The following is a 24,574-nucleotide window of genomic DNA, read 5'->3' as shown; positions in this document are numbered from 1 at the left end:
CCTCGCCATTTCTTTGCTCAGTGGCAAACCCCTCAGGATCTTAAGTAATAATAAGATACTTTTAGAGCATCCCTTGGTTGTGACTACATGGCATGCTCAGGTGCGTCACCAGAGGTCGCAAACATGGGGCCTTTGGTACAGGCACCTTGGGAGAAGGAAATGGGGTGTGGTTTAGGCTTGGAGTGTGGAGTGCATCTTTGGCCTAGGTAAAGGCTTCAGAGGTCTGGGCAGGAGAGGCCTGCGGAGCTGAAAAATCCTGCTAGAGTGGGAGGGGCCGGGCTAGAAAGGGCAGGGGAGGAGGTGAGCTGCTGCCTCATGCCGCCATCCCCAGCCTGGGCTTAGTGTAGATGGCCAGTTAAATTTGCGACCCCGACAGGTCTTAGCTGGTATTGTGGAAGTGGGGCCTCACCAGCTTGCAGGGCTGTGGTGAGCTGGAAGCGCAGGGCCTCTGCCTCAGGGTCAAAGGCTGAGCTGATAGATGAGGCCCGAAGGTGCTGCACCAGCTGGGGCTGGGGGCCCCGGGCCTCATCATACTGGATGCTGTGATTGCAGCGCAGAGAGGCCGGGAGGCTGTCATGGAGGAAGCGCTGCATGGAGCCCACGAACAGCCTGCCGGGTCCCGTCTGCACGTAGTGCTCCTGGAAGTCCTGGGGGAGGGGGGGATTCAACTTTAGAGCAGCCAGGAGGGAGCTGGGGTGCTGCACAGAGGAGACTGGGCAAGCCTCCTCTGCCCCTTCTGCCCAGCAGCTGGCAGCCAGGGGCAGCACCATGCCTGTGATGTTCTTGTTTATGGAGTGGGAGGGATGCTTGCTTTTGAGTGGCAGATCTCCCTGAGGCCCCTCGTGACCCACTTCTGGGGTATGGGGAAGGAAGGCGGGTCTATCTGATGAGGGTGGGTGGGTGGCACAGCCCAGAGCTGGTACCTGCATTTGCAGATCTGCGTCGGCCAGGCTCTCCGGGATCATGCCGTTGACCTTCGCGTCCAGGAGCAGGAGTCCATCAGGACCCAGGCCCCGAGCCACCTGGGTCATGGTGAGCAGCTCCCCTGCAAGCCATTCCCACCCAGCCTGGAGTCAGCTCAGGTGCAGTCCTGGGCTCCCCCAGGCCCTGCCCCCAGCCACCCCCAAGAAGACTGTGCCCACCTGTGGAAAATTCCAGGTGCGACTCCTGCTGGAAGCTGCCGCCCGTCAGAGAGTAGCCGTTCAAGGCCTCTCCGGTCTCTCTAGCCAGCGCCCAGTAGATGGGGGCAATAGTGACCACCAGCACCCGCATCAGAGGCCCTGGGTACGGCCGAATGCAGATGCCGTGTTAGGACGCCATTCTCCTGCCTCAAGATCCCTCTGTGGCTCCCCTTTGCTCCCAAAGGCTCAGCCTTTCCCTCCCTGCTCAGTCTTGTGACTACCCATGCCAGATATTTAGCAGACCCTGCGAGATAGCAAAATCAAACATATACTTTATGGTACAGTTAGAAAAAGCAAATATAATAAAGAAATGCACGGGACGTGATATCTAGCCAGGTTCAACAAAACCAGACTGATGGTCCCCACGGCTCCTGGGGTGCTACAGGCTGTCACTATGCACTGGCTGAGTTGATGATCAACTAAGTTTCCTATGTTGTAGACAGCTTCTGCAAGAGCCCAGGAGAGGAAGCGGTGTTCCGAGCCATTGACCTTCCTGGGTGTCATGTGACATCTGGACCTCTTGGGGCTTAGAAGAGTCCACAGACCTGGCCAGGGGAGCACTGCCCACTGACAGCTTCCTCTGGTCAGGGACTGTGGCAGCACGTGATGGAGGGAGCTAGATTCCTTGAGGGTGGCAAAACCTTTGCAATTCCTCAAGGCCTCCGTTCCACTAATGTCAAGGTCACTGGACCTGAGCCAAGATGTTTCTCCCTGGCTCCTACAGAGGAAAGCAGCGGGCGCACCTGGGCAGCATCTTGCTTAGTTTGGGCTCCATTGGCTGTGGCTCAGAGTCTGGTTGTTAAAGTCCCTTGACCTGGGGCTGGAGGGATGTCTCCAGTTAAGAGCATTTGATGTTCTTACAAAGAATCTGGACTCAACTCCCAGCACCCACATAGTGGCTCACGACCATTTGCAACTCCAGTTCCAGAGGACCTGATGGCCTTTTTTGGCCTCTGCAGGCACCAGACCTGCACGTGGTTGTATATACATATATGTAGGCAAAACATTAAACACATTTAATCAAAATAATGACTCTAAAGCAAAAAGCAAAGCCAAACCAACAACTGAGGCCACGTGTGACTTCTGAAGAGCTGTCTAGTAAGAACTTGGTTTGGCTTTTCCCTGCACTGGGTCCTTGAGAGGGGCCTTGAGCCCCCTTCGTAGGCCTGCCAAGACAGTGTCTGTGAGGCGCCTGCATACTCTCTGCTCAGGACATCCTGCTTCCTGAACCTGTGAGCAGGTGCATGCCTCCTCCTTTTCTCCTTCTTTTCCTCCTCCTTCTTCTCCTCTTCCTTCTCCTCTATCTTCTCTTGCTTTCTTTTTGATTTTTCATGACACAGTTTCTCTGCATAGCCCTGGCTGTCCTGGAACTTGTTACATAGACCGGGCTGGCCTCAGATCTGGAGATCTACCTGCCTCTGCCTCCCAGTTCTGGGATTGAAGGTGTGCACCAGCACTCCCGGCTGCCTTCTGCTCTTAGATGTGGAGTTCTGCATCTTTCCTTCTGTCTGTCCCCTCCAGCTCATGTCTGTTAATCATTTCTGGTGAGTCTTCACTCTTCTGTCTCCTCCCTGACTGTAAGTGGCATTACCCATCATCCTCTGAGCTCCCAACGTGGTACCTTGCTCACATCACTCTCTCCCTGACTGATCTCAAGTGCAGTGGCTTTGTCTGGTGATAGCGTTAGGGGTGGGAGCCTGTGAGCAGGAGAGGGACTCAGCCCTTGAAGGCAGTCCTAACTCCAGGTACTAGGCCTTGGAATAGTCTTTTCTGTTGTGTGGGTCCAGTGTGTGTCCCAGGAGCCCCACATACCCACGCTTGCTGGGACGTGACTGATGCTGCTCCAGATGGTGGGAAGCTCAGAACTGCCCTCCTGTTGCACACTGATGTTGAGAGCAGCCACACCAAATTCCTGGCCATTGATGACCCCCATCATGCTGCCCCGGCTGCCTCGGGGCTCCCCTGTGGGGTGGGAGACAAACAAAAGTGACACATACTGTCCACTCTGAGCCTTCCATGCAAAGGTGTCCTCACTGTTCCCATTTCTTCAAAGAGGGAATTGAGGCTCAGAAAGGCACTGTAACTGGTCCAAAGAAACAGCCATTAGGCAATAGACTCAAGGCACAGAAGATCTTGGCTCTAAAACAAAGGAGAGCAAGTCTGGGGAGAGGGCTCAGCGGGTAAGGTGCTTGTCGTGAAGCAAGAGGACCTGAGCTCGATCCCCAGAACCCACAAAAAAAAAATGCCAGCCATGGTGGTGTACACTTGTGATCCTGGTGTTGGAGAGGCAGAGACAGCAGAGGCTGAGGTGGATCCCTGGGGCTCAATGGCTAGCCGGCCTAGCATGATGGGTTTGGTAAAAGATCCTGTCTCAAAAAAAAGTGGACAGCTACTGGGGAGTGACACAAGTTGTCATCTGGCCTTCATACGCACCCTCACACATGTACCTGCACACACCATGCACACACACACACAAGGCCAGGCAAGCCATGTCCCGAGGTGGCATCAAGTTGGCTTGTCTAGAGAATGAGGAGGCTGGTCTACCTGTAGGACCTCCAGGAGCTATGATGGCAGGCGTTGGCACGCCATAGGAAGAGGGCACCATGCCAAGAACTGAATGCCATCACCAATGAGTCCTCATTCCACCGGTGGCCCTGGCTCCAGCCGGCCTGCAGCTGCTCTGCCAGACGCTGCCAGGCCGTCCAAGCAGACGCTCTTTTGCACAAATTCAATGGATGACATAGGCCCATGGGGCCCCTGCTTCCTTTGCCTAATGAACCAGCTGCCTCCTTTGGGCAGATGGCCTTCCAGGGAACATAAGACAGAAGGGGCCTGGCTCCTCTCAGCAGCCCTCCGGGGAAATTAACTACAAATTGCAGATGAGCTGTCAAAAAAATAACACAGAACATTCCATGGCCAGGCTCTTCAATAGTCTATCAGGACTGGCTAATGCCAGGTAGGTTCTAGGAAGTACAGCCCTTGGTTGGGTCTGATGATGCCCATCTGGAATGCTTCTCATCAATATCTGTTTTGCAGTGGGGAGCAGGGAGGGAGCTGGCATGAGGAGGGAGGAAGACAGGCATGACCTAGGTCCCTGGAGGCCACAGGAGCCCTGGGATGGAGGCCGCTTTTCAGACTTACGAGGTCTCAGCAGCCTCTTGTTGTCCCCCCAACAGTCAGGGCTAGGACATGCTCCTACACTGTGGGGCAGGAAGACTAAGAGCACCAGGGAGGAGAGACAGCTTTGGGGGCCTCAAAAACTTTGAACTATTGCTGGGGGGAAGGGAGAACTCAGTGTTTGCCTAGCCTGCTCCACCCTCAGGACTACAAAACCAAAACCAACCAAACAAACGAAAAACAACAACAACAAACAAAACAGGGGCTGGAGGGCTGGAGGGTTGGAGGGTAGAGTACCCGATGTGTAAACACTAAGACCTAAGCTGGGATGCAGTGACACAAAAGCCAGCATAACGGCACATGCCTGTGACCCTAGGGCTGTGGGGAGAAAGGGTGGCAAGAAAGGCAGGGCCCTGGAGCTTGCTGGCCAGTCTAGGAAACTGATCAACACTGGGTCAGTGAGAAGCCCTGGCTCAAACGAAAAATAAGGTGGGAGGCTGGGGAGATGGCCAAGCATTTACAAGTGCTCTTCCACAGGACCCAGGTTCAGTTCCCAGCACCTACACCAGGCAGCTCACAAACATCCAAGGAATCCAGGGCCCTCTTCTGGCACCTTCGGGCACCTGCATGCACATGGCACACATAAATTCACAAGGCATATATATGTACACATACTCATACATACACACACACTGACACACACACACATGCACACTCACACAAACACACACATGAAAGAACCTCAAACTTCCTTTACACACAAAACCCCTTGAAGGAACTTAAACCAGAGGACTCCTGAAGTCCACCATGTGGAGAAGGCGTCCACTGTGTGGACGTGGGAGGGGAGGCTGGAGAAGGAAGCTGTTGTCTGTTTTTCACAGCCAGGAGAAGTGTAGATGGAAACACCCCATGCAGTGAAATGAAGCTGACAAAGGTGTGTCTCCAGGCAGGTTATCATGGGCTGTCATCCGAGACAGTCAGAAAAAGCAGCAAGTTTTGAAGCTAGCCTATAAATGTTGTAGAAGCAAGAGCATGTTGATTTATAATTGCAGAGAAACAAACAAACAAACAAACAAAAACTCAAACAAAAAGCCAGGCATGTTGGCTTGTGCCTGTAATACCAGCACTGGGGAGGCCGAGGCAGAAGGATTGTTGAGAGTTCTAGGGCCAGCCTGGGCTACAGAGTGTCACAAAATGAAGCTAAACCAAATTACCAAGAATTATCTAAGCATGGGAGGAAAGAGCCGACTCCACAAAGCCGTCTCTGACTTCCAGCCACATGCTGTGACTGCACACCACCCCAAGACAAATAAAAAATCTAAAGAGAATCACCTAAGCACTGTATGCTGAATGACTTACGGGTAATAACTACTTATCTGGTTTCAGATTTCTATCTTCTCTGGCTTTTCTGTAATTAGCATGTATGAAGGAAAATGTTATTTCCAGTAAATAAAGAGCTGTGATGGGCTCGAATCCTTCCCCACTCCACCCCCTTTCACATCTTGATGCTCTAACCCCTCAGGATGGAACCTCATTTAGAAATGGGATCTTTACAGAGGACAGCATGTGGAAATGAGGTCATCAGGGAGCCCTGGTCCAGTATGCCTGATGGCTTCATAAAAAAACAGAAAATTAGAGGCTGTCTTTAGTTACTGTTCTATTGCTGGGAAGAGCCGCTACGACCAAGGCAATTGCAACAAAAGAAAGTATTTAATTGGGGGCTCGCTTACAGTGTTAGAGGCTTAATCCATGATTATCGTGGTGGGAAGCAGACAGGCATGGCACTGGAGCAATAGCTGAGGGCTTTACATCCTGATTTTCAGGCAGTAGGCAAAGAGACAGACAGTGGGCCTGGTGTGGGCTTTTGAACCCTCAAAACCCACCCCCCAGTGACTCACCTCCCTCAACAAGGCCACACCTCCTAATCCTTCCAAACAGTTCATCAACTGGAGACTAAGCATTCAAACAAATGAGCATGTGGGGCCCACTCTCAAAGCCACACAGACAGAGGCACACAGGGAGATTGCCGCATGACAAGAGAGGCAAAGATTGAGCAATTCTAACAGCCAAGGAATTCCAGTGAGGGCCAGAAGACACCAGAAGCCAGGGGCAGATTCTCCTGCATAGCCCCGTGAGCAACCAACCCTTCCAAGGCTTTGATCATGGCCCAGCCTCTAAAACTGACAGTGTCTATTAATTAATCCCCAGTCTGTGGGACTTTGTTATGTCCACCTCAGAAACCAGCACAGAGGTCACACACAGAAAGCTTTGTGGTTTGAACTGGGAACTTGTCACCAGGAGAGAGGAAGAGTTTAGACCAAGTTCTGAAACAGAGAGAGGTCCCTCAGACCTAAAGCCATCCTTGAGTCAGCAACTTCCTCTGGGTGTCTGAGAACCATTTGTTAGCATCTTGCACCTTCTTACAGATGAGGGACCAGAACGGTTCCCTCATTTGTTTGACAAATGTCAAATCCCATTTTTTAGGTGCTGGCTAGAGAATGGATCTATGGAGAGAGATTGTGATATGGGTAGAGATAGATTGGTGATGTCTGCCATGGATAGGGCCAGAGAAGGGATCTATGAAGAGAGATGTGATACTGGGTAGAGATAGATTGGTGATGTCTGTTATGGACAGGGCCAGAGAAGGGAAAAAATTTTTTTTGGACATTGTATAAAGATAGATTGGTGAAGATAATGACATTGTATGCAGTTGGTCAGTGATGCCCACTATAGACAGGGTTATAGAGGGGTCGTATGGAAAGAGATTCTGGCACTGTGTGTGGAGACAGATTGGTGACATCGATCATTGACAGGCGATTCAAACCCACACACGTGTGCATTTGGAGCAGAGGCAGACAATCCAGAAACAATATTTTGTGGCGCTGTCTTACTGTGGACTCCCAGGACACCCCTTTACTCTGCGGAGAAGGGGCTGACTAAGGAATCTCTAGATGGCGGGGGCCAGTAACATCGGCAAGCTGCCTTTATTCTGATGAGTCACCAAGGCCCCGGGTGAGACCTGGGATGATCGTTAGTGCACGGGTGTTCATGCCAGCTTCCCCAGGGGCATTATGGATGCTCTTACTTGAATCTTCCCCTCTTCTCGGAGAAATGGGGTATCCGAATGGAGGAGGAGGGCCAGTGCCAGATGACCCAGAACATCCAGGCTCCCTGGCCAAGGGGAGCGGTGGGTGCTTAGCCCTTCTGAGATTCAGCTCCCTCAGACAAGATGGCGTACATAGGTTTCCCAGCTGGTTCACGCTCAGTTATAAATACGAGAAGAACTGAGAAAGCTGCAGGGGAGTGGTCCCGGCTCTGCTGGAGGCCTGGGTAGGGACGCTGCTTACCTCTCACGGCTAGCAGCGCCCGGGCTGTGGCAGAGCCCAGAAGGTTGTGGGCGACACATTCGTATACCCCAGCATCTCCAGCTTCCACACGCTCCAGCCACAGGCTCCCATCCGCCAGGGTCCGGAGCCTCCGGTCAGCCTGCAGTGGCCGGCCTGCCCGTAGCCACTCGACTGTGGGCACAGGCTCTCCGGTGGCCTGGCACCGCAGCTCCACATCCACTCCGGACCTCACTGTCAGGTCCTGGGGCTTCACCTGGAATACTGGGGCACCTGAGGGAGGAGCAGGGCAGGTTTTAGGAACAGTCTTGTCTATTCCAAGGACCCATGCTCGTGTAGGTCATTAGAAAGCACCAGAAGGGCTTCCTTCTTCCTTGGCACTACCTATGAGGTGGCTGCCATCTCTTTTGGGGCAACAGTGGCTGCCCTCCGGCCTCTGGTGAAGCCCAAGATGGTCAAAAAGAGGACCAAGAAGTTCATCAGGCACCAGACAGACCAAAATGTCAAAGTTAAGCGAAACTGGAAGAAACCCAGAGGTATCGACAACAGAGTTCGGAGAAGAGTCAAAGTCCAGATTGTCATGCCCAACATCGGTTACGGGAGCAACGAGAAAACCAAGCCCAGCGGCTTCCGGAAGTTTCTGGTCCACAGTGCCAAGGAGCTGGAAGCGCTGCTGATGGACAACAAATGTTACTGTGCTGAGATTGTGCACGGTGCTTCCTCCAAGACCCCAAAAGCCATCATAGAAAGAACAGCACAGCCGGCCATCAGGGTCACCAATCCCAAAGCCAGGCTGCGCAGCAAAGAAAATGAGTAGGTGGCTTGTGTCCATGCTTTGTTTGTGTTTAAAATAAAACTGCCAAAACTGCCATCTTAAAAAAAGAAAGGAAACACCAGAAGGTGGGAAGGATATGAGAATCCCTGCCCCTCAGCCACCTGCCTCTGTACTCCCTCACACACACCTTTCCTACGAGACCATTGCCATGTGTGCACACTGCTGCTTTTTTTTTTAAAGATTTATTTATTACTTATGCAATGTGTGTTAGCATGTACACCTGCACGCCAGAAGAGGGAACCAGATTTCATGTTTAGATGGTTGTGAGCCACCATGTGGTTGCTGGGAATTGAACTCAGGACCTTTGGGAAGAGCAATCAGTGCTCTTATCCTCTGAGCCATTTCTCCAGCACCCCACACTGCTGCTTTTGCTCCATGATGACATCACACATTTGATGGTGTCTCACTCCCCCCCCACCGCCCCAAGGTTATATCACTAAGAGCTCGGGGCGGGTAAGAATACTAGCTGTGCAAGCCTGAGGGCCTGAGTTCAAATCCTCAGCACTCATGTTTAAGAGGCTGGGTGTGCACTCCCCTGATACTTATTCTGTGCACTCTGATCAGTGCAATGCTTAACCCAAGATAAGACATCTCTATCAGCCCACCCCCACCCCAAGGCTCAGGGACCATCATGAAAGACAGGGCAGTAAGAGCCAGGGGTCAGGGAGGACCACAGAAAGTGTGTGTTCTGGATGCAACAGCACTTCTGAGGTCATCAGCTCTCAGCAGCCCTGGTTGCTTGCACAAGATCTGCACAGGATCAAACCAGCCAACACTTTAACATAAACCAAGGATGGGCTTACAGGGCCCCACCCCTGAGGAGCTACTGATGGCTGATGGCTTCTGGAGAGTAAGTTTTCTTTAAGGGTGTGGCCCCCAGCAGGCTGGCCTTGCTCTGTCAGATGGCCTCACACTCCACACCCAGGAGTAAATTTAAGTTAAAAAGATGGACTCTGTGGCAACACATAGGTGTGTGTCTGTGTGTGTGTGTGCACACATATAACACAAAGCTGGGAGTGAGTGCGGGAGTTAGCAGGAGGAGTAGATGGATACGATTAAAACACATTGTATCAAATTCTCCCAGAAAGTGTTATATTTAAAAGATGCCAGTTCTGGCTGTGACTGCCTGTAACTGTGACCCCAGCGCTGTGGGGGTAGAGAAAGGAGGATCGCTGGGGCTTTTGGACGCCAGTCCAGCTCCAGTCTCAAATGAATAAAGAGCGAGACCCCTGACTATTTCCTCTGAACTCTGATTGAAATTCTACATGCATGTCAACTTGTACACACACGTAACCACACACAAACACACACACACACACACACACACACACACACACACACACACACACAAAGTCTACTTATTTTTTCTTTATCTTTTGGTTTTTCAAGACAGGATTTCTCTATGTAACCCTGGCTGTCCTGGAACTTGCCCTCTAGACTAGGCTGGCCTCAAACTCAGAGACTTGCCTGCCTCAGCCTCCTGAATGCTGGGATTAAAGGTGTGAGCCACCGCCACCTAGCACACACAGATTACCTATCAGAGTGATGTTACAGTGGTCTCAGCGTGTGTAAGCATAATTAGTGATGTTCTCATGATGACCATCTATACACACATTCTTCACTTACAATTAGACCATAGCCAAACTCCATTCAGCAGCGTTCATTTTTAGGGACCGTATGGTATTCCACTATTTACCTCTATTTTGATTTTCTACAGGGAGCTCCAGTAGTGAGATATTTAGATCACTTTCCAGAACCACCTGGCCTTGATGGCCCCTGAATGGATGGACCTGACACTGATTCCCCCTCTGTAACATGGGTTGATGGCTTCTATCTATTCCTTTGCCCCGTGAAGGGGCGGAGCAGAAGGGAGGTGCCTGGCCCTGGTGAGGATGGAGACACTGGGTGCTTTCACACTGTGGGTAAAAGCGCAGGAATGCCTCAGCTGCTAGACTTGAGCCAGAACAAACTGTCACCAAGCTGGTGGACCAGTGCAGTGGGAATTTATTCTCTCACTGTTGTAGAGGCCAGAATTCCAAAATGGGTCTCACAGGGAATGAAGCCAACGTGCAATGCTGCTTTCACAGGGGGAGGCCTGCCTCTGCCCTGTGCGGCCTCTGGTGGCTGTGGCTCTCTGGGCTGGAGGCTGTGCCATGCCTCCGGTGCCCTCCACAAGGCTGGCCTCTGCAGCCCACTAACCCCCATCCTGCCTCTCTTGTGTAAGAGCCTGAAACTCCTCTGGGGCCTGCTGAGATAGTCTAAGATGGCATCTAAAGCTCTCTTTACCCTGATCGCACCGTGCTTGCCACAGGTGGATCTGTCTTGAGGAGCTATGTCTCAGCTCACCACAGCCAGGTCTACAAAAATGCTCTGAAAAGAGTATGTGTACTGTGTGACCTCGTGACTCAGCTCTGGGACTCATCCCTACAGAAATACAGCTGTGCTCCCCAATGGTTTGAATCTCAAGCTGCTCAAAATCCCCCACAGCGGAAGGATTTGCTGGGGGACACAGAAACAATGGTGGCCAAGTGGTGGAAAAACATACGGCCCCGAAAAGGAAGAGAGAGATTCCAACAGCAGGGGCGGTGTCACAGAGCTGTGTGAGGAGGCAGATCTGTGTCGTGATCCCAGTTAAAGTGTCTTTCAGGTTTTGGTGGAGGTAGAGCCCCGGGCCACGTACATACTAGACAAGCCCTCTGCTGCCAAGCCTGCCCAGCACGAGGATTCCATGTAAATAAAGATCAAGGGCTGGAGACATGGTTCACACACCTAAAATAAAAGGTTTTAAATCTTAAAACAAGAGTGGGGAGACGCCCTGCAGCCCTGGCTGAGCAAAGCCGTCATCAACTTCAACAGATAGACGAAAAGGACTCCAGGGCCCGACAGCTAGGCAAACACCCACAAAACAAAAAAGGTTCTAGAACTTTGGCCCCAAGGCCTGGCTGCATTTTCAGGGGAGGAGACAAATGGCCACTCCAACAGCCTGGCTAAGGAGACCAGAGAACTGCCAGAACTTTAACAAAGGAAGGAGGGTGTGAAGGACACGGCCGGCCGCTTCCTTCAACTCTGGTAGAGGTGAACGACGCAGCTAGAGGAAGACTACACAGGGCCGATCTTTGATCCGATCCACAGCCACACAGGGTTGAGATCCATCCGTCTCCACGTCTTCTATGGTGGTCACAATGTCTGGCTGAAGCAGTTTAGTGCCGGAGCTTTCGGACCTTCGGCTGCTGAGTCACACATCTGTGCTCCTGTGTGGGCTGGCAGTCCCTCTTCAGGCTGAGTTTCCCGGTTCCTGACTGAGCCAGGGAGTTTCCAACGCAGCTGGGACCAAATGCTTCGAGCAGTGCAATAGTGGAGGGTGTCCTTGCCAACCTCCCTCCTCCACAGGGAAAGAAGACATGGCCCGGCACTGTCAGGCCTGTTCCTCAGAGGCCTCTGCCGACACCTGGGAACACTGTGTAGGACCCCCACCAACTGTGTAGAGAGTTCCCCAGAGTTCCCCAGAGAGAGAAGCGGGGATAATTCTGTCCTCTTTCAGGCCTGCCGTGGAGAGCAATGATGGTTCTTGTTCAGGGCATGGGGAAGCGTGGGCTGTGCCTCTGTCTGTGCGTGACGCAGGGTGTGCGCGGTGATTTCCAAGGCGATTGGGACAAGTTCTCTTCCTCCCTTGTCACCGTTTCTTCTTTTTCTATTTGCAATTTTTAATTTAAATTACGTTTATTTATTCAGGGGCGGGAGGGGCAGCTCTGTGGTCAAGGCTGCTTACCGTTCCTGCAGAGGGCTGAGCTTGCTTCCCAGAATCCGTGTGACTCGTAACTGCCCGTAACTCCCACTCCGGCCTCTTTGGCCCGACACGCACAGGCACACAGAGTTATCATTTTAAAATCTATTTTGTTGTGTGTTGTATGTTGTGTGGTGGTATGTGTATATGTTGTGTGTGTGTGTGTTTGTGTGTGTGTAGGGGCACATGTGTTACACCTGTGGAGGTCAGGGGACAACTTCCGGTAGTTGGTTTTCTCCTTCCACCACATGGGGATTGAACTCAGGCTGTCATTCTTGGTAGTAAACTCACCTTTGCCCCTCCCCCTCCATGCTCCCCCCAACATTTCATCAGCCCTGCCATTCCTTAACCAGAGAGGAGAAGCTTTTGTTGGGCTTTCTATCATTATTTTTTGTGAGATCCTAGCTATATTTCCAGATGTTGTCTCTCAGACTCACACAGCAGCTCAGAGGAGACTCACAGGTCGTGAACCTTGGATCCTGGGAGCCTCTGTTTCCCTTACTTTCTCCTTCAGGTTTTTTTCTGCCGCCTTCTACGCTTAGAGTTTCTGGCAGTTCTAAGCAAGCATGGGATGCACCCCACTTTGTTTGTTATCGGCTCTACTCCATTCATGACAAAGGAGCCTGAGAAACTCAGGATAAAAGAACCTCTGCTCGGCAGGACAGACAGTTGCCCTCACATCTGATGGAGAGGACAGATGCTCTTCACCCAACTGGACTTGGATCAGACTGCTGAGGGGGACTGATTGGCGCAGCAAGCAGGGCAAAGGAGCCAAAGTGTGGACTGGAAAGGAAGAAGAGGACTCTCTTTATATGTGACACGCCGGAGACTCCGTGTGTGAAAACCCTGCGAAATCTATGTGAAATTCAGCAGAATTAAAAACCAGGCTAGCAGCCAGGTGTGGTGGCACCACCTTTAACCCCAGCACTAGTTTGAGGCCAGCCTGATCTACAGAGAGAGTGTTCTAGGACAGTCCTGGCTACACAGAGAAACCCTGTCTTGAAAAACTAAAACAAAGCCACCGTCATCAACAGCAAACCAAGCCAGCGACAGGGAGGGCATGAGAGGGAGATATGAAACCCGGGGCTGGCTGACAATGAGTTGCAGCAGGTGAAAGCGCTTGTCACGTAGGCCTGACTGTCCAAGTGCAGCACTCAGAGTCCACACTTTACCTCGTCTGTAGTCGCAGCACTCCTGTGCCGAGATCAGCTGGAGGCCTGCAGGCCAGTCAGCCCGAGCCCACAGCATCGCTGAAACAAGCGGGGGACTGACCCCCCCCCAAGCTGTCCTCTGGCTCCCATGTGTGATGATGAGGACGATGGAGTGGGCATGGGGCTCAGTCGGCACAGTGCTTGCTTGGCATGCAAAGAGCCCTGGGCCCAGTCCTCAAAACTGAATAAATTGTGGTGGGGCATGCCAGGAACCCTTGCCCTCCCAGGTGGAGGCAGGAAGGTTGTGAGTTCCAGACTCTGTGACTGCCTGCCCCCCCATCAGATCACCTGTAATTCTACAAACCAGCGAGGAAAACTCCCAAATCAAGCAATTTTAGGCACAATAAGAAAATACTTAGTGATCAGTTTAACAAAAAAAAAAAAAAATGTAGAGGCCTGCTCTGAAGCCCATGATGTGTCCTGAGAGAAACAGAAAAGGCACAGAACAGTGAACTCAGAATGGATCATGTGAGAACCAAAGCTATGAAAAATGTAGACAAAAATGTAATTGAGGCCAGGTGTGGTGGTGCACACCTGTAAAACCAGCAGTCTGGGAGGCAGAGGCAGGTGGGTCTCTGTGAGTTCAAAGCCAACCTGGTCTACAGAGTGAATTCCAGGACAGCCAAGGCTACACAGAGAAACCCTGTCTCAAAAAACAAAACAAAACAAAACAAAACAAAACAAAACAAAATGTAATTTAGGGGGACTAGAAAGATGGTTCAGTGGTTAAGAGCACTGTCTACTCTTCCAGAGGACCCAGGTTCAATTCCTAGCACCTACATGGTAGCTCACACTTGTCTCTAATTCCAATTCCAGGCGATCTGACACCATCACACAGGCAAAACATCAATGCACATAAAATTTTTAAAAACGTAATTGAGTTTCAACAGATGTGCATGTGTATGTGTGTGTGTGTGTGTGTGTGCTCACACGAGTGCATGGTAAGGGTGAGCTGCTGTCCACCTTGTTTACTGAGGCAAGGTCTCTCCACCAGCTTGGAGCTCATCAGTTAGGTTGGGCTGATTGTCCAGCAAGCTCTAGGGATCTATTTCCCGCCACTGCCCAGCACCGTGGTTACAAGCCTGTGCTGCCACACAGAGCTTTCACATCGTTTTTACATTTGCTTATGCATCTGCTCACATGTCTGCCATGGCACACGTGTGGAGGCCTGAAGACAGTTTGTGGGAATCAGTCCTCAACTTCTACTGTGTACCTTCCGTGGGTTGGACTTAGGAGGTTTGGCCCAGCAGCAAGCACTCTCGTGTGCTGAGCCATCTCTCCAGCCCCATGCTGTGCTTTTTACATGTGAGTTCTGGGGAATAGGCCTGGGTCTTCATGTTTGCAGGACAAGCACTTTATTGACCCCAAGGGCTTAAGAAAAAAGATATAGCGCTAAATATATAATCCAAAAAGTACAAAACTGGTTAAGTATGGCCTGCCTCCTGTTTTACATTTTAGTCTTTCTTTAAAGGCTTTGTCAAGAAATGTCTCAGAAAAGCCAGAGACTAGGAGAAAGAATTCACAGGTCAAAGAAACCAGAACCAGGCAGACCGCCTTGCATGTGAAAGTTCCAGAAGAGGAAATCTAGAGAAAGAGGAAGCTGATGGGCCTGGGGCCTGTCTGGAAGCAGGAAGTCGCTGGGCTGATAGAAATCTGCTGGGTATGGCAGGTGGTTCTGCTTGCACAACTCCATGATTTTATCAACAACTACTCAGGTGAGGCCTTTTTTGTTCTTTTCAAGACTTATTTTAAATTATGTGAATGTGTGTGTATGTGTGTGTGTGCACATGGGTGCACATCCGCACAGAGGCCAGAAGAGGGCGTTGGGCACACCTGGAATCTGACATGGGTGCTGAGACCTGAGCTCCAGTCTCCTGGAAGAGCGGTGTTCTTACCACTGAGCCATCTCTCTAGCCTACCCCAACCCCACTCCACCTTTTAACACTTTTCTTTTTTAGATTAGCCTCATAGTGTAGGCTTGGCTTGATGCCCATGGACTCTCAGTAATCCTCCTGCCTCAGCCTCTTAAGTGCTGGGATTATGGGTTTGTGCCACCATACTCACTCAATGTGAATCATAGTGCACCAGAGCTGTGGTTCTTTTGTTATAAAAACGCAGGGCGGTGGGGTAAGGGAGAAGGGCTAGGATTGTGTGGGGTGCTGGTTGTTGCTACTGCTGGGTGGGCTTCTGTTGTGGAGTCTCACTCCACAGACATCACACTCTACAGACATTAGGCTGGATGCCGTCCTTCATATGAAGGTCCGTCTTCAACACACTATGTCTATACGGCTGGGAGACGGCTCAGGAGGTACAGACTCGCCCCACAAACATGAGGACCTGTGTTTGATCCAAAGCTGGGCAAAGCCAGGACCTTTGTCACCCCGGTGCAGGACAGACAGAGCAGGAAGATTTGGAGCCCTGCCTTGGCCACCAATCTAGTGAGCTCCAGGTTCACTGGGAGATCTTGTCTCAGAATAATAAGGTGGAGAGCAGTAGAGGCCTGACGTCAGCCTCTGGCTTTCATGCACCAGGGAGCAGACGCCCCCTCCAACACACGGCTTCTGTAACACTCCCGAGACCCCTTCCCAGGATTTCCTGAGGCTCGCACAGTGCTACACAAACTCCGAGCTGCGTGTCCACTGCCAGAGCTGTCACTTTAACCTCAAAGGCAGTTTTGAGTCTTGAATAGAAACAATAAAGATAACAGCAATGTTTGTTCAGCCTGAACCTGGATGACTTTTGGGAAGTGTTTCCCGGGGTTTTAATTACATCTTCCAAGTAAGGAACCGCGCCCAGCCACAGCTGGCCCCGAGTGCAAAACACCTGCTCCCCCACCTGCTAGGAACAGAGCTGAGACTCACTCTGAAGCACCAGGGTCACCACTTTCTTCACAGCGCCCATCTCGTTGGTGGCCAGGCACTGGTACCGTCCGGCATCGTCCATCTGCAAGGTGGGGGGGGGTGCAGGTGCTTGGGTGAGCTGGGCACAGGTGGGTGACTGTTCTGAGACTCTAGCTGGGAAGGGGTGTGGGGTGGACGGTGGACCAGGAAACAGGAATTCCGAAAGCACTGAGGGCCCCTGAGGCCATTCATCTGCTATGTGGGGAATCCAGCCTCCAGGATCTCAGGACCCGGGTGAGGAAGGGTGGGGCTTGTTGCCTTGGGCAGAGTGTTGGCATAAGCACTCCTCCAGGTGCCCATGGGAACCACTATTATTCTGCCATAGGGCTTTGGATGCCCTGGGAATGTTTGCCAAATACCGTAGAGCACACTTAAAAAATTATGTATGTATTTACTGTTTATATTATTTTATGGATTCACTGTTTGGGTGGGCAGCTGGGTGTGTGTGCCCATGCGCTCACATTCCTGCATGTGGAGGCCAGAGGTCACCTTTGGGTGTCATTCCTCAGCTCCTATCTCTCCACCTATTCTCTCTAGCCTGGAACTCAACAAGTATGCTAGGCTTAGCTGGCCAGTGAGGCAAAGGGTCAGCCTGTCTGTTTCCCCGGGGCTTGGATTATTTGAGCTACCAGGCCCAGCTTTTTAAACGTGGGTTCTGGGGATCAAGTCTTCATGAATCACGACAAGCACTTGGCTGACTGAGCCATCTCCCCAGCCCATGCTTGGTACGTTTTAAGGCCAAAGACTCAGGTGTTTGCACTAGAAGGTGCAGCCCAGTGGGTCTGCAGCGTGCAGGGCCTCCAGTACAGTAGCTCGGTGGCTAAGGCCACCCTTTCCAGAGGGTGTCCTGTCCGTGACTAGTCTGGTGATAGAGGGAAACACCTGCATTCTTTTCTCTTCCTGTTGTTACTGTTAGATTTTTTTTTTTTTAAAGCATTTTTAAAAGGCATGCGCCACCACTGCCCGGCTCTTCCAGAGACTGGGAAGCTGAGTCTCCAAAGACATGGTAATGGGGTAGTGATGGGATCTCAGCCATGTGGATCTGGCCTCCAGTTCTCCACCCTCAGCTCTGTCTCGTGCAGGCCCCTGGGAGCCACCTCTTGGATAGATACCACCTCCTTGGCACAGGTGGGGTCTCATGCCCTGGGTCCATCCCCTCAGAAGTGTGTTTAGTCCCAGCACTCAGGAGGCAGAGGCAGGTGGTTCTCTATGAGTCTGAGGCCAGCCCAGTCTACAGAGTAAGTTCCAGGACAGCCAGGGCTACACAGAGAAACCCTGTCTCAAAAAACCAAAACCAAATCCAAACCAACCAACCAAAAAACAACAAACAAACAAACAAACAAAAACCCAGTCTCTAAAACAAAAACAAAAGCAAAAACTTGCTAGACCTGTTGCAGGTGTCCCTAGAACTGTTTCGGGCGTTCCTGGATTGTCAGAGGTCGCTGGGTGGTAAGGCACAGACAGTGAGTGGGGCACGGGAGAACAAGCAGGGAAGTGGGTGGTGTCAACCTAAAGATCCTCTAAACAGCTGTAAAGGGCTGGGCCCCGCCTTGCCTTGGTCCTGAGGATGGTCAGGGAGCCATTCCGCAGCTGGAGATAGAGGCTGCTGATGGGCAGTGGAAGGCCGTCTTTGGTCCAGTGGATGTCCGGAGCTGGGTCTCCACGAACCACACAGTGTAGCTGGATGCTGCCCCCTACAGGCTCTACTAGGTAGGAGACGGCTTCCCCTTGCAGGACTGGAGGCTCTACAAGAGCCAACACAAAGGAAGTAGCCAGGAGGGAGACTGCAGTGAAGCCCACCGTTTCACCAACCTACTTCTAAACCCTGTTCAGCCCTTGCCTTCCACCTGAGTGCTAAGGGATCTCCCGCTGGCCCAGCATGGCTGTGCGCAGTCTGTACTGGGAGGGCAAACAGCTTGTGGTTGTCATGGGTCGATTCCCATAAACTGGCAGTGGCCACTAGGAACTTGTGCTATGATTGATTAGCGATGCCTGAGTGGACACAGGAAGGACTTTGACCTATCTGTGTCTGCGGTACTGGTCCATGCAGACAGATAATCCCAGCTGCAGACCATGCTGCCAGGCACTTCGGACAAGGGCCAGAGGAGCAAGAATGCTGGGACACCTGTTGGACACAGAAGCTAAGGGATTTAACTCTCCAAGCAATGCTGGCTCCTCTGTGCTGGTTTGCATGGCTCCTGGAGTTCTGAGACGCAATGGACCTAAAGCCACACAGACCCAGTGCCTTGGACGATACGACATTGCCTCCAGCAAGACCCACCCAAAGCTAAGCAAAAACCCCAGCCTTCAGGGCTACCTCTGCCAAGGGGACAACAGCAGGCTAGTAATCACTGGGCATACCCTGGCTCTAACGGCCTCTTCCTCCCAAGATACTGTCCAGCTGCAGGTGGGGCTGTCAGAAGAGTGTGTTTGGTTTCGGGCATCCCCAAGTCCTAGCTGCTGCAGGGCCTGGCTGGCATATCCTGCCCTCCACTCTGAGTTTTCTAGCCCGGGGCGGGGCTTCCCCTCTCCCAGAGGCCTGTCACTGTATAATCCAGACATTCTGGTTCCTCTCTGTCTCTGTCTCGCTCTCTCTTTCCTCTGCTCTCCTCTCCTCTCTCTTTCTGTATCTCTCCTTCTCTTCTTTCTCTGTGTATGCTTTTCTCTCTCTCTTTCCCTCTCCCCCTTCATGGCAGCCAAGAGCTGCTTCCCATAAACCTGCTTTTATATACTATAACTTCATCTTGCCATTAGCCCATTTCATTATTTCAATTAGAGTGAGTATGAAATACACTGCTTTCTGTGCCACCCACCACCCCAGGGATGAGTTTATATGGTCCGCAGCAGAGCCCAGGCTCTGGCAGTATAGAAAGCCCCCCCCCCCCCCGCCGGGGGTTCCCAGCATGTGCAGGTGGAGGAGTCACTAGTCAGAGGGCAGGAAGCTAGTTTCTTAAACAGCAGGAAATGGTTACAGGGGGAAGTCTGTGGAGGAAGATGGCACATGCTCTCATCCTACCCTTCACGTGGACGAAGCTGACGGCCTGCACACGGCCGACTCTGTTCTCAGCCCAGCACGCGTACGTCCCGCTGTCCTCTCTGCTGACAGCTGCCCTCTGCAGTGTGCTGCCTCCATCCTGCTCAGACACCCCCTCTGTGGTGGAAAAAGAGACGCCATGGCTCTCAGTCCAGGAATAAGGTCCTCCATCCCTGGATACTCCACTGAGGCTTGTGTATCCAGAAGGTGTCAACAGGAATGCAGAAGTGGATGGAAGGGTCCTCTCCATGGGTGGCAGGATGACTGGGCCAGATCTTTTTTTGGGGGGGTGGGGTGGGGAAGTGGGGTTCAAGGCACAGAGGATATGGTCAGAGACTTTGCCTGCTTTGTGATTTCCAGTTGACAGTCAAGGGTAGACCTTTGGGGGCCCTGTGACATAAAGAGCCAGGCAAAGAATTACAGGCCTGAAATCTCAGTGCTTGGAAATGAATTCAGTATGTCCAGGAGCCCAAGGCCAGCCTGGGCTACACAGAGCCCTGTGAGTGCTCTTATTGGCTAGACTGACTGGCCAGTGAGTTCCAGAGATGTGCTTGTCTCTGTCTTTTCAGTACTGGGGTTACAGATACACAACACCATATCCAGTATTTTTCCCCCCTTGGGTGCTGAGGACTCAAACTCAGGTCCTCAGCAGATACTACCTTTTCTTGCTGTGGGTCAGACATGGAAAGGGCCAGACACTGCCACTGTAGGGGAATTTATTCGGGATGCCCAGGGTATTTCCATGTTGAGCCATCCTGTCCTTGGTACCCCGCTTTTCTCGGTGTCATAGAAGCAGCTGGGACATCTGCCATAACTCCCTTGATAAGACGCCCAGCAGAGCCTTGTCTGCAGGTACCCGAGGGTGCTCAGTAGACCTGGCCATGCCCACTGATGCACTCCACAGTAGAAAATGCGCATTTCCAGGGGAGGGCACCCAGTGATTCACTAACAAGGCAGGCAATTGTCAAGTACCTCCTGTGGACTCTGAACCCCTATATTGCCCCGCCAGGTCTCAGAAGGGAGGTCAGAGTTACCCCTGTGGGGGCAGCATTTCAAAGGAAGGGTATATGCACCCCTCCTGACCTGGGGTTTCCGAGGCCGAGTCTTCTGTTCAGACGGCTCTGACATATAGCTCAGCTCACAGGCAGGCTCTCCCTGTTTCCTTGCGTGGCCTGAGCCTGACTAGCTAGCTGCCACCCTCCTCCACTCTGCTGCGCTGGTCTCCCAACCCGCCTTCCTCATCCATCTCCCTGGTCCCAGCTACGCCAGGCCACCCCCGACTCCATGAGGCCCAGACCTGTGACAGGCTGGTCATTGATGGTCCAGCCAATTCGGGGTGTTGGGCTGCCCCGGGCCACACAGCGAAGCCATAGCCTGTCCCCAAGGCGCAGGCTGCGGTCCCCAGGCAAGGTGGTGAGGACAGGCAGTGTCAGGATGGTGAGGTGCACGCGGCGGCGGGCACGGCCCACGGCATTCTCTGCGGTGCAGGTGTACGTCCCTGCGTCCTGGCCCTGTGGACACACGGAAGTTTAGGACAGCAACTACCCCTACCCCTGGCCTGGGCCAGAACATCCTTGGAGACCCATTGCCCATAGGCTTCTATGGCATATCCAAGCCAGTGAAACAGAAACAGTGACTTCCCCAGATTCTACAGCCAGCAGCAGGCTGAGCTGACTTTCCTGAGGCTAGGCAGGGTGTCCTTTTCTTTTTTTTCCTTTTTCCTTTGGTCACCCAAGCTCTGACCACATGACCAGGGCCATGGCACCTGATTTCTTGTTTCCTAATAATTGTACTGGGTGCTGGGCCTTGCGGTCAAAGGGACCCATGCCAACTTATCCATGTTTGAAATAGCCAAGAGGTGGTTCCTACCTTGGGGGCCTTTAGTTCTGAGGGCAGATGTCCTGCACAGCATGGGGGCAGGGCTAGCGTGTGCCTCACTGCTGTGGGGATGGGGTCTGGGACCCTGATAACCGTCACAGTCCTGTGTCACCACACAGCTGCCAGCTCACTCAAGGAGTGGCTCCTTTGGCAGTCTCTAGAATCAAGGGGGCTGGCACTCTGTAGCCCTGGCTCAACGCTTCCCCCCCGGAACTTGGAGGACATTCAGTGCCGAGGCTGGCTGAGGAAAAAACGGTGCACTTGGGAGACTCAAAGTTGTCACTATGCCTCCCTGAGAGGCGGCCTGGATTCTTATCACCGACAGAAGCTCTCTTGGGCCATTCAATTGCCTCTGAGCCTTGGCTTATCCTTGTGCATGGGATACTGCCAACCCAGGTTCCCAGGGGCTAAAGGGCTCAGGGGTAGCCTTGGCAAACAGGTGGCATTCCACAGCTATCTGCCACCCTAGGGCCATACTTGCTGATCTCGGGGCTGGGCCTCACCTCAGAGTTCTTCACCAGGAGCTCCCCGGAAGGCTGAAGGGTGAACTTGCCCTCAGCTCCAGACACCAGTTGGCCATCCTTTTCCCAGGTGATGGCTGGCTCAGGGCTGCCCTTGGCTGTGCAGGGCAGGAGGGCGTGGGAGCCCTCAGTGGCGGACAAATCTAGGAGGCCATTCTCAATGACAGGCGGGACTGCAGGGAGATGGGTGCTCATTTGGGGCTGGGTTGAGCTGTGGCACCGCAGGCTGCTCTGTGCCAGCGCCCTTGGCAACACTCAGCCCCTATCAACGTCTACCAACTGCCAGGGTATAGGTCTCTCTGCCTGTGGTCGGGATGGTCTAAGGATTCTGTGTTTGGTGATGTTATGCCAGGGTGAGCCTATTATACCTGTGTGCCCGAGAGTGTACACACAGGGGCCTACATGCACACACACACACACACACACACTTGAAGTGATGCGGTGGGTACAGAGGCCATGTAGACCCCCATTGGACAGGCTCCCTGTGAATGACAACCTCAGCAAAGCTTGTAGGTTTCCCTCCCCCGGGGACTATGCTAGGGATAGAGTGAAGGTCACAGGCAGGTGTACTTGGTTTCATTCATCTGGTGGCATGCATTCGTGCTGGGCAAGCAGGCTCAGGAGGGGCATGGAGCCAGGAGCCACTCTGGATTCATGGCAAAGGCCGACCCTAGCCCCAGAGCCATGGCCATTTAGACACTGCTGTCAGCCACGGGGACAGAGCACCCCGGGCCCCACTGAATGCTCTCTGGATGTTGAGCAGATGCTTAGCAGACTACAAGGCTCAAGGAAAGAGAGAGCCAGGCAGAAGCTTCTAGGCAGGAGATACAGTTACTGCCGCCAAGTTACAAGGAAAGAAAGAAGGGCAGGCATAATCCCAGAGGGGGTGGGGAGGCAGAGGGTGGGTGTTTGTGCCTGGAGCCAGACTGTGGCCAAGAGGAAGGAGACTCCCTGGTTCCTTCAGCAGTGCTGGGTAGGGAAGAGGTGGGGAATGTGTCAGTCAGGGCTGGAGCAGACGATGCAGAGAGAGCCTCAAAGCCTGGGTAGCCATGTCTGTCTCCTGCAGGTCCCTCCTGGGCCCACCTTGCACCACCAGTCTGGTCTTTGCCATGGCACTGCCCACGCTGTTCTGTGCGATGCAGAAGTAGTTCCCAGCATCCTCTGGGCTGGCATGCATGATCCGCAGCTGGCCGCTGGGGAGGACCTGTGTACGTGTTCCTGGATTTGGAAGGATGAACATAAGGCTAGTATCTGGGATGGGGGAAGCCTAGAGGGACTAGGGGTGCCTCGAGATGATCTGTTGGAATTCCTGGTGTCACAGTGATGGGACAGACAGGGCACTCCCAGACTTTCTAATTGGCCATTGGGTGCCCAGCTGGGATCTCAGAAAGGATGGCGGGAGGGAGAGGGCGGCAGAGCAGAAGGTGGGACTGTTTCTCAGGCCCAGGCCAACCTCTCCCAGGGATGAGGGTGGGGTCTCCTGGGCAGGGAGGGGGATGCATGGCCCTTCCAGCTGGCCATTGTAAGGTCTCACCTTCAGGGATGCTGAGCCCCTCCTTCTGCCAGACGACCGTTGGTTGGGGTGTGCCAGAGGCCTCGCAGGGCAGCAGGACCTCCTCTGATGCCACAACCTGAACCACGCTGGGCAGTGGCTTCACCACAGGGGAAGCTGTAGGCACAGGAGACAGAGGTTCCTCCAGCAGGAGTCTCTCCAACCAGGATATGTATCAAAGGAGGAACAGGGGCTCCGAAGTCTCACACCAGCAACAAGGCTGCAGGGAACCCGCCCCCTCCCAAAGATTCCAGCCAAGGAATTAGTTTTGGTTAGGCTGAGGTTTTAGGGGCTAAGGCCTCCTCTATACTCTCAGACCCACCTGCCTCCAGTTCTTCTCCTACTCCCTTTACCCTCGGACCTCAGGAGGCCCAGCAGCGTCCTTACCTTGCACCGTGAGAGCCATGTGCTTGTGGGCCACCCCTGCAGAGTTGCGAGCTGTGCAGGTATACCTGCCAGCATGGATAGGAAGGGCCTGCTCAATCTCCAGGGCTCCTGTGGATGGGGGCCAGGCATGCTTGGGAGAGGGGGAGGGGACTAGGAACAGTTCCTACTGATGGAGGGGCAGGGCTGTTAGCAATACCCTTTCAAACTGCCTTTGTTGCCCATGGGTAAAAGCTCACTGGGGCACAGGGTCCAAGCCCACCATGCTCCCTGCCCAGGGTGAGACTGTGAGAGCTTCCTTCTACTCTCTAGGCCTCAGTTTCTCCATGTGCACAAAGAGAACCAGACGAGATGGGCTACAAGGCTCTGGGCTCTGGGATCTCAGGGTCAGTTGCTCCTTGCTGGGGACCTCTGCATTTTCCAATATGCTCCTCTCAGAAGCTTCCCAGGACTCTGGAGCCTTCACTCTTCCTGTCCTCTCTCCTATAGCCTTGAGCAGCAGTGAGGCCCCAGTTCAACCTTCTCACTGCAAATGGGTTTGGGAATGTTACTTGGGGACCCTGGGGCCTGCTGTGGGGGAGGGAGGAGAGCAAGGTCACTGGCCTGTAACCCCAGGTTGGAAGGAGAGATCCATTGAACCTAGAGAGTCTGCCCTGCTTGGTGGTCTTGAGTGCAGGTTTCCTGACTAACAAATGCACTCAAGCAAGGAATTTCCATAATCGTTTGTGAGGAGTAAAAGTAACTTTTTTTTTTTTTTTTGAGATTGGGTCACATGTAGCCCAGGTTGGCCTCGAACCTACTATGTAGCTGGAGATGACCTTGACTTTCTGATC

The 24,574-nt window shown here is 52.8% G+C and overlaps 2 protein-coding genes across 2 annotated transcripts in view; one reads left to right on the top strand and one right to left on the bottom strand.

Annotated features, from left to right (window-relative positions):
• The window catches only part of Hmcn2 (hemicentin 2), a 144,298-nt gene that overhangs the window by 6,595 nt on the left and 113,129 nt on the right, over positions 1 to 24,574 (bottom strand). The window contains exons 78-90 of the mRNA XM_060389902.1: positions 23,745 to 23,852; positions 23,340 to 23,474; positions 22,889 to 23,023; positions 21,788 to 21,978; positions 20,704 to 20,917; positions 19,389 to 19,523; positions 17,927 to 18,117; positions 16,334 to 16,415; positions 7,646 to 7,915; positions 2,994 to 3,143; positions 1,143 to 1,280; positions 924 to 1,045; positions 410 to 647 (exon numbers count right to left, since the gene is read on the bottom strand). Of these exons, the coding sequence (XP_060245885.1) occupies positions 410 to 647; positions 924 to 1,045; positions 1,143 to 1,280; positions 2,994 to 3,143; positions 7,646 to 7,915; positions 16,334 to 16,415; positions 17,927 to 18,117; positions 19,389 to 19,523; positions 20,704 to 20,917; positions 21,788 to 21,978; positions 22,889 to 23,023; positions 23,340 to 23,474; positions 23,745 to 23,852 (2,109 nt within the window). The remainder of the gene's footprint in view (positions 1 to 409; positions 648 to 923; positions 1,046 to 1,142; positions 1,281 to 2,993; positions 3,144 to 7,645; positions 7,916 to 16,333; positions 16,416 to 17,926; positions 18,118 to 19,388; positions 19,524 to 20,703; positions 20,918 to 21,787; positions 21,979 to 22,888; positions 23,024 to 23,339; positions 23,475 to 23,744; positions 23,853 to 24,574) is intronic.
• Positions 7,970 to 8,459, top strand: LOC110564726 (large ribosomal subunit protein eL32-like). Its single transcript, XM_060390298.1, has 2 exons — positions 7,970 to 7,975; positions 8,034 to 8,459. Exons 1-2 carry the CDS (start codon positions 7,970 to 7,972, stop codon positions 8,457 to 8,459), a joined length of 432 nt encoding a protein of 143 aa, XP_060246281.1.

Source organism: Meriones unguiculatus, chromosome 8 (assembly GCF_030254825.1).
Source record: "Meriones unguiculatus strain TT.TT164.6M chromosome 8, Bangor_MerUng_6.1, whole genome shotgun sequence".
NCBI classification, from domain to species: domain Eukaryota; kingdom Metazoa; phylum Chordata; class Mammalia; order Rodentia; family Muridae; genus Meriones; species Meriones unguiculatus.
The sequence above is the reverse complement of the archived record's forward strand: the minus strand, read 5'-3'. Positions and strand labels throughout refer to the sequence as shown.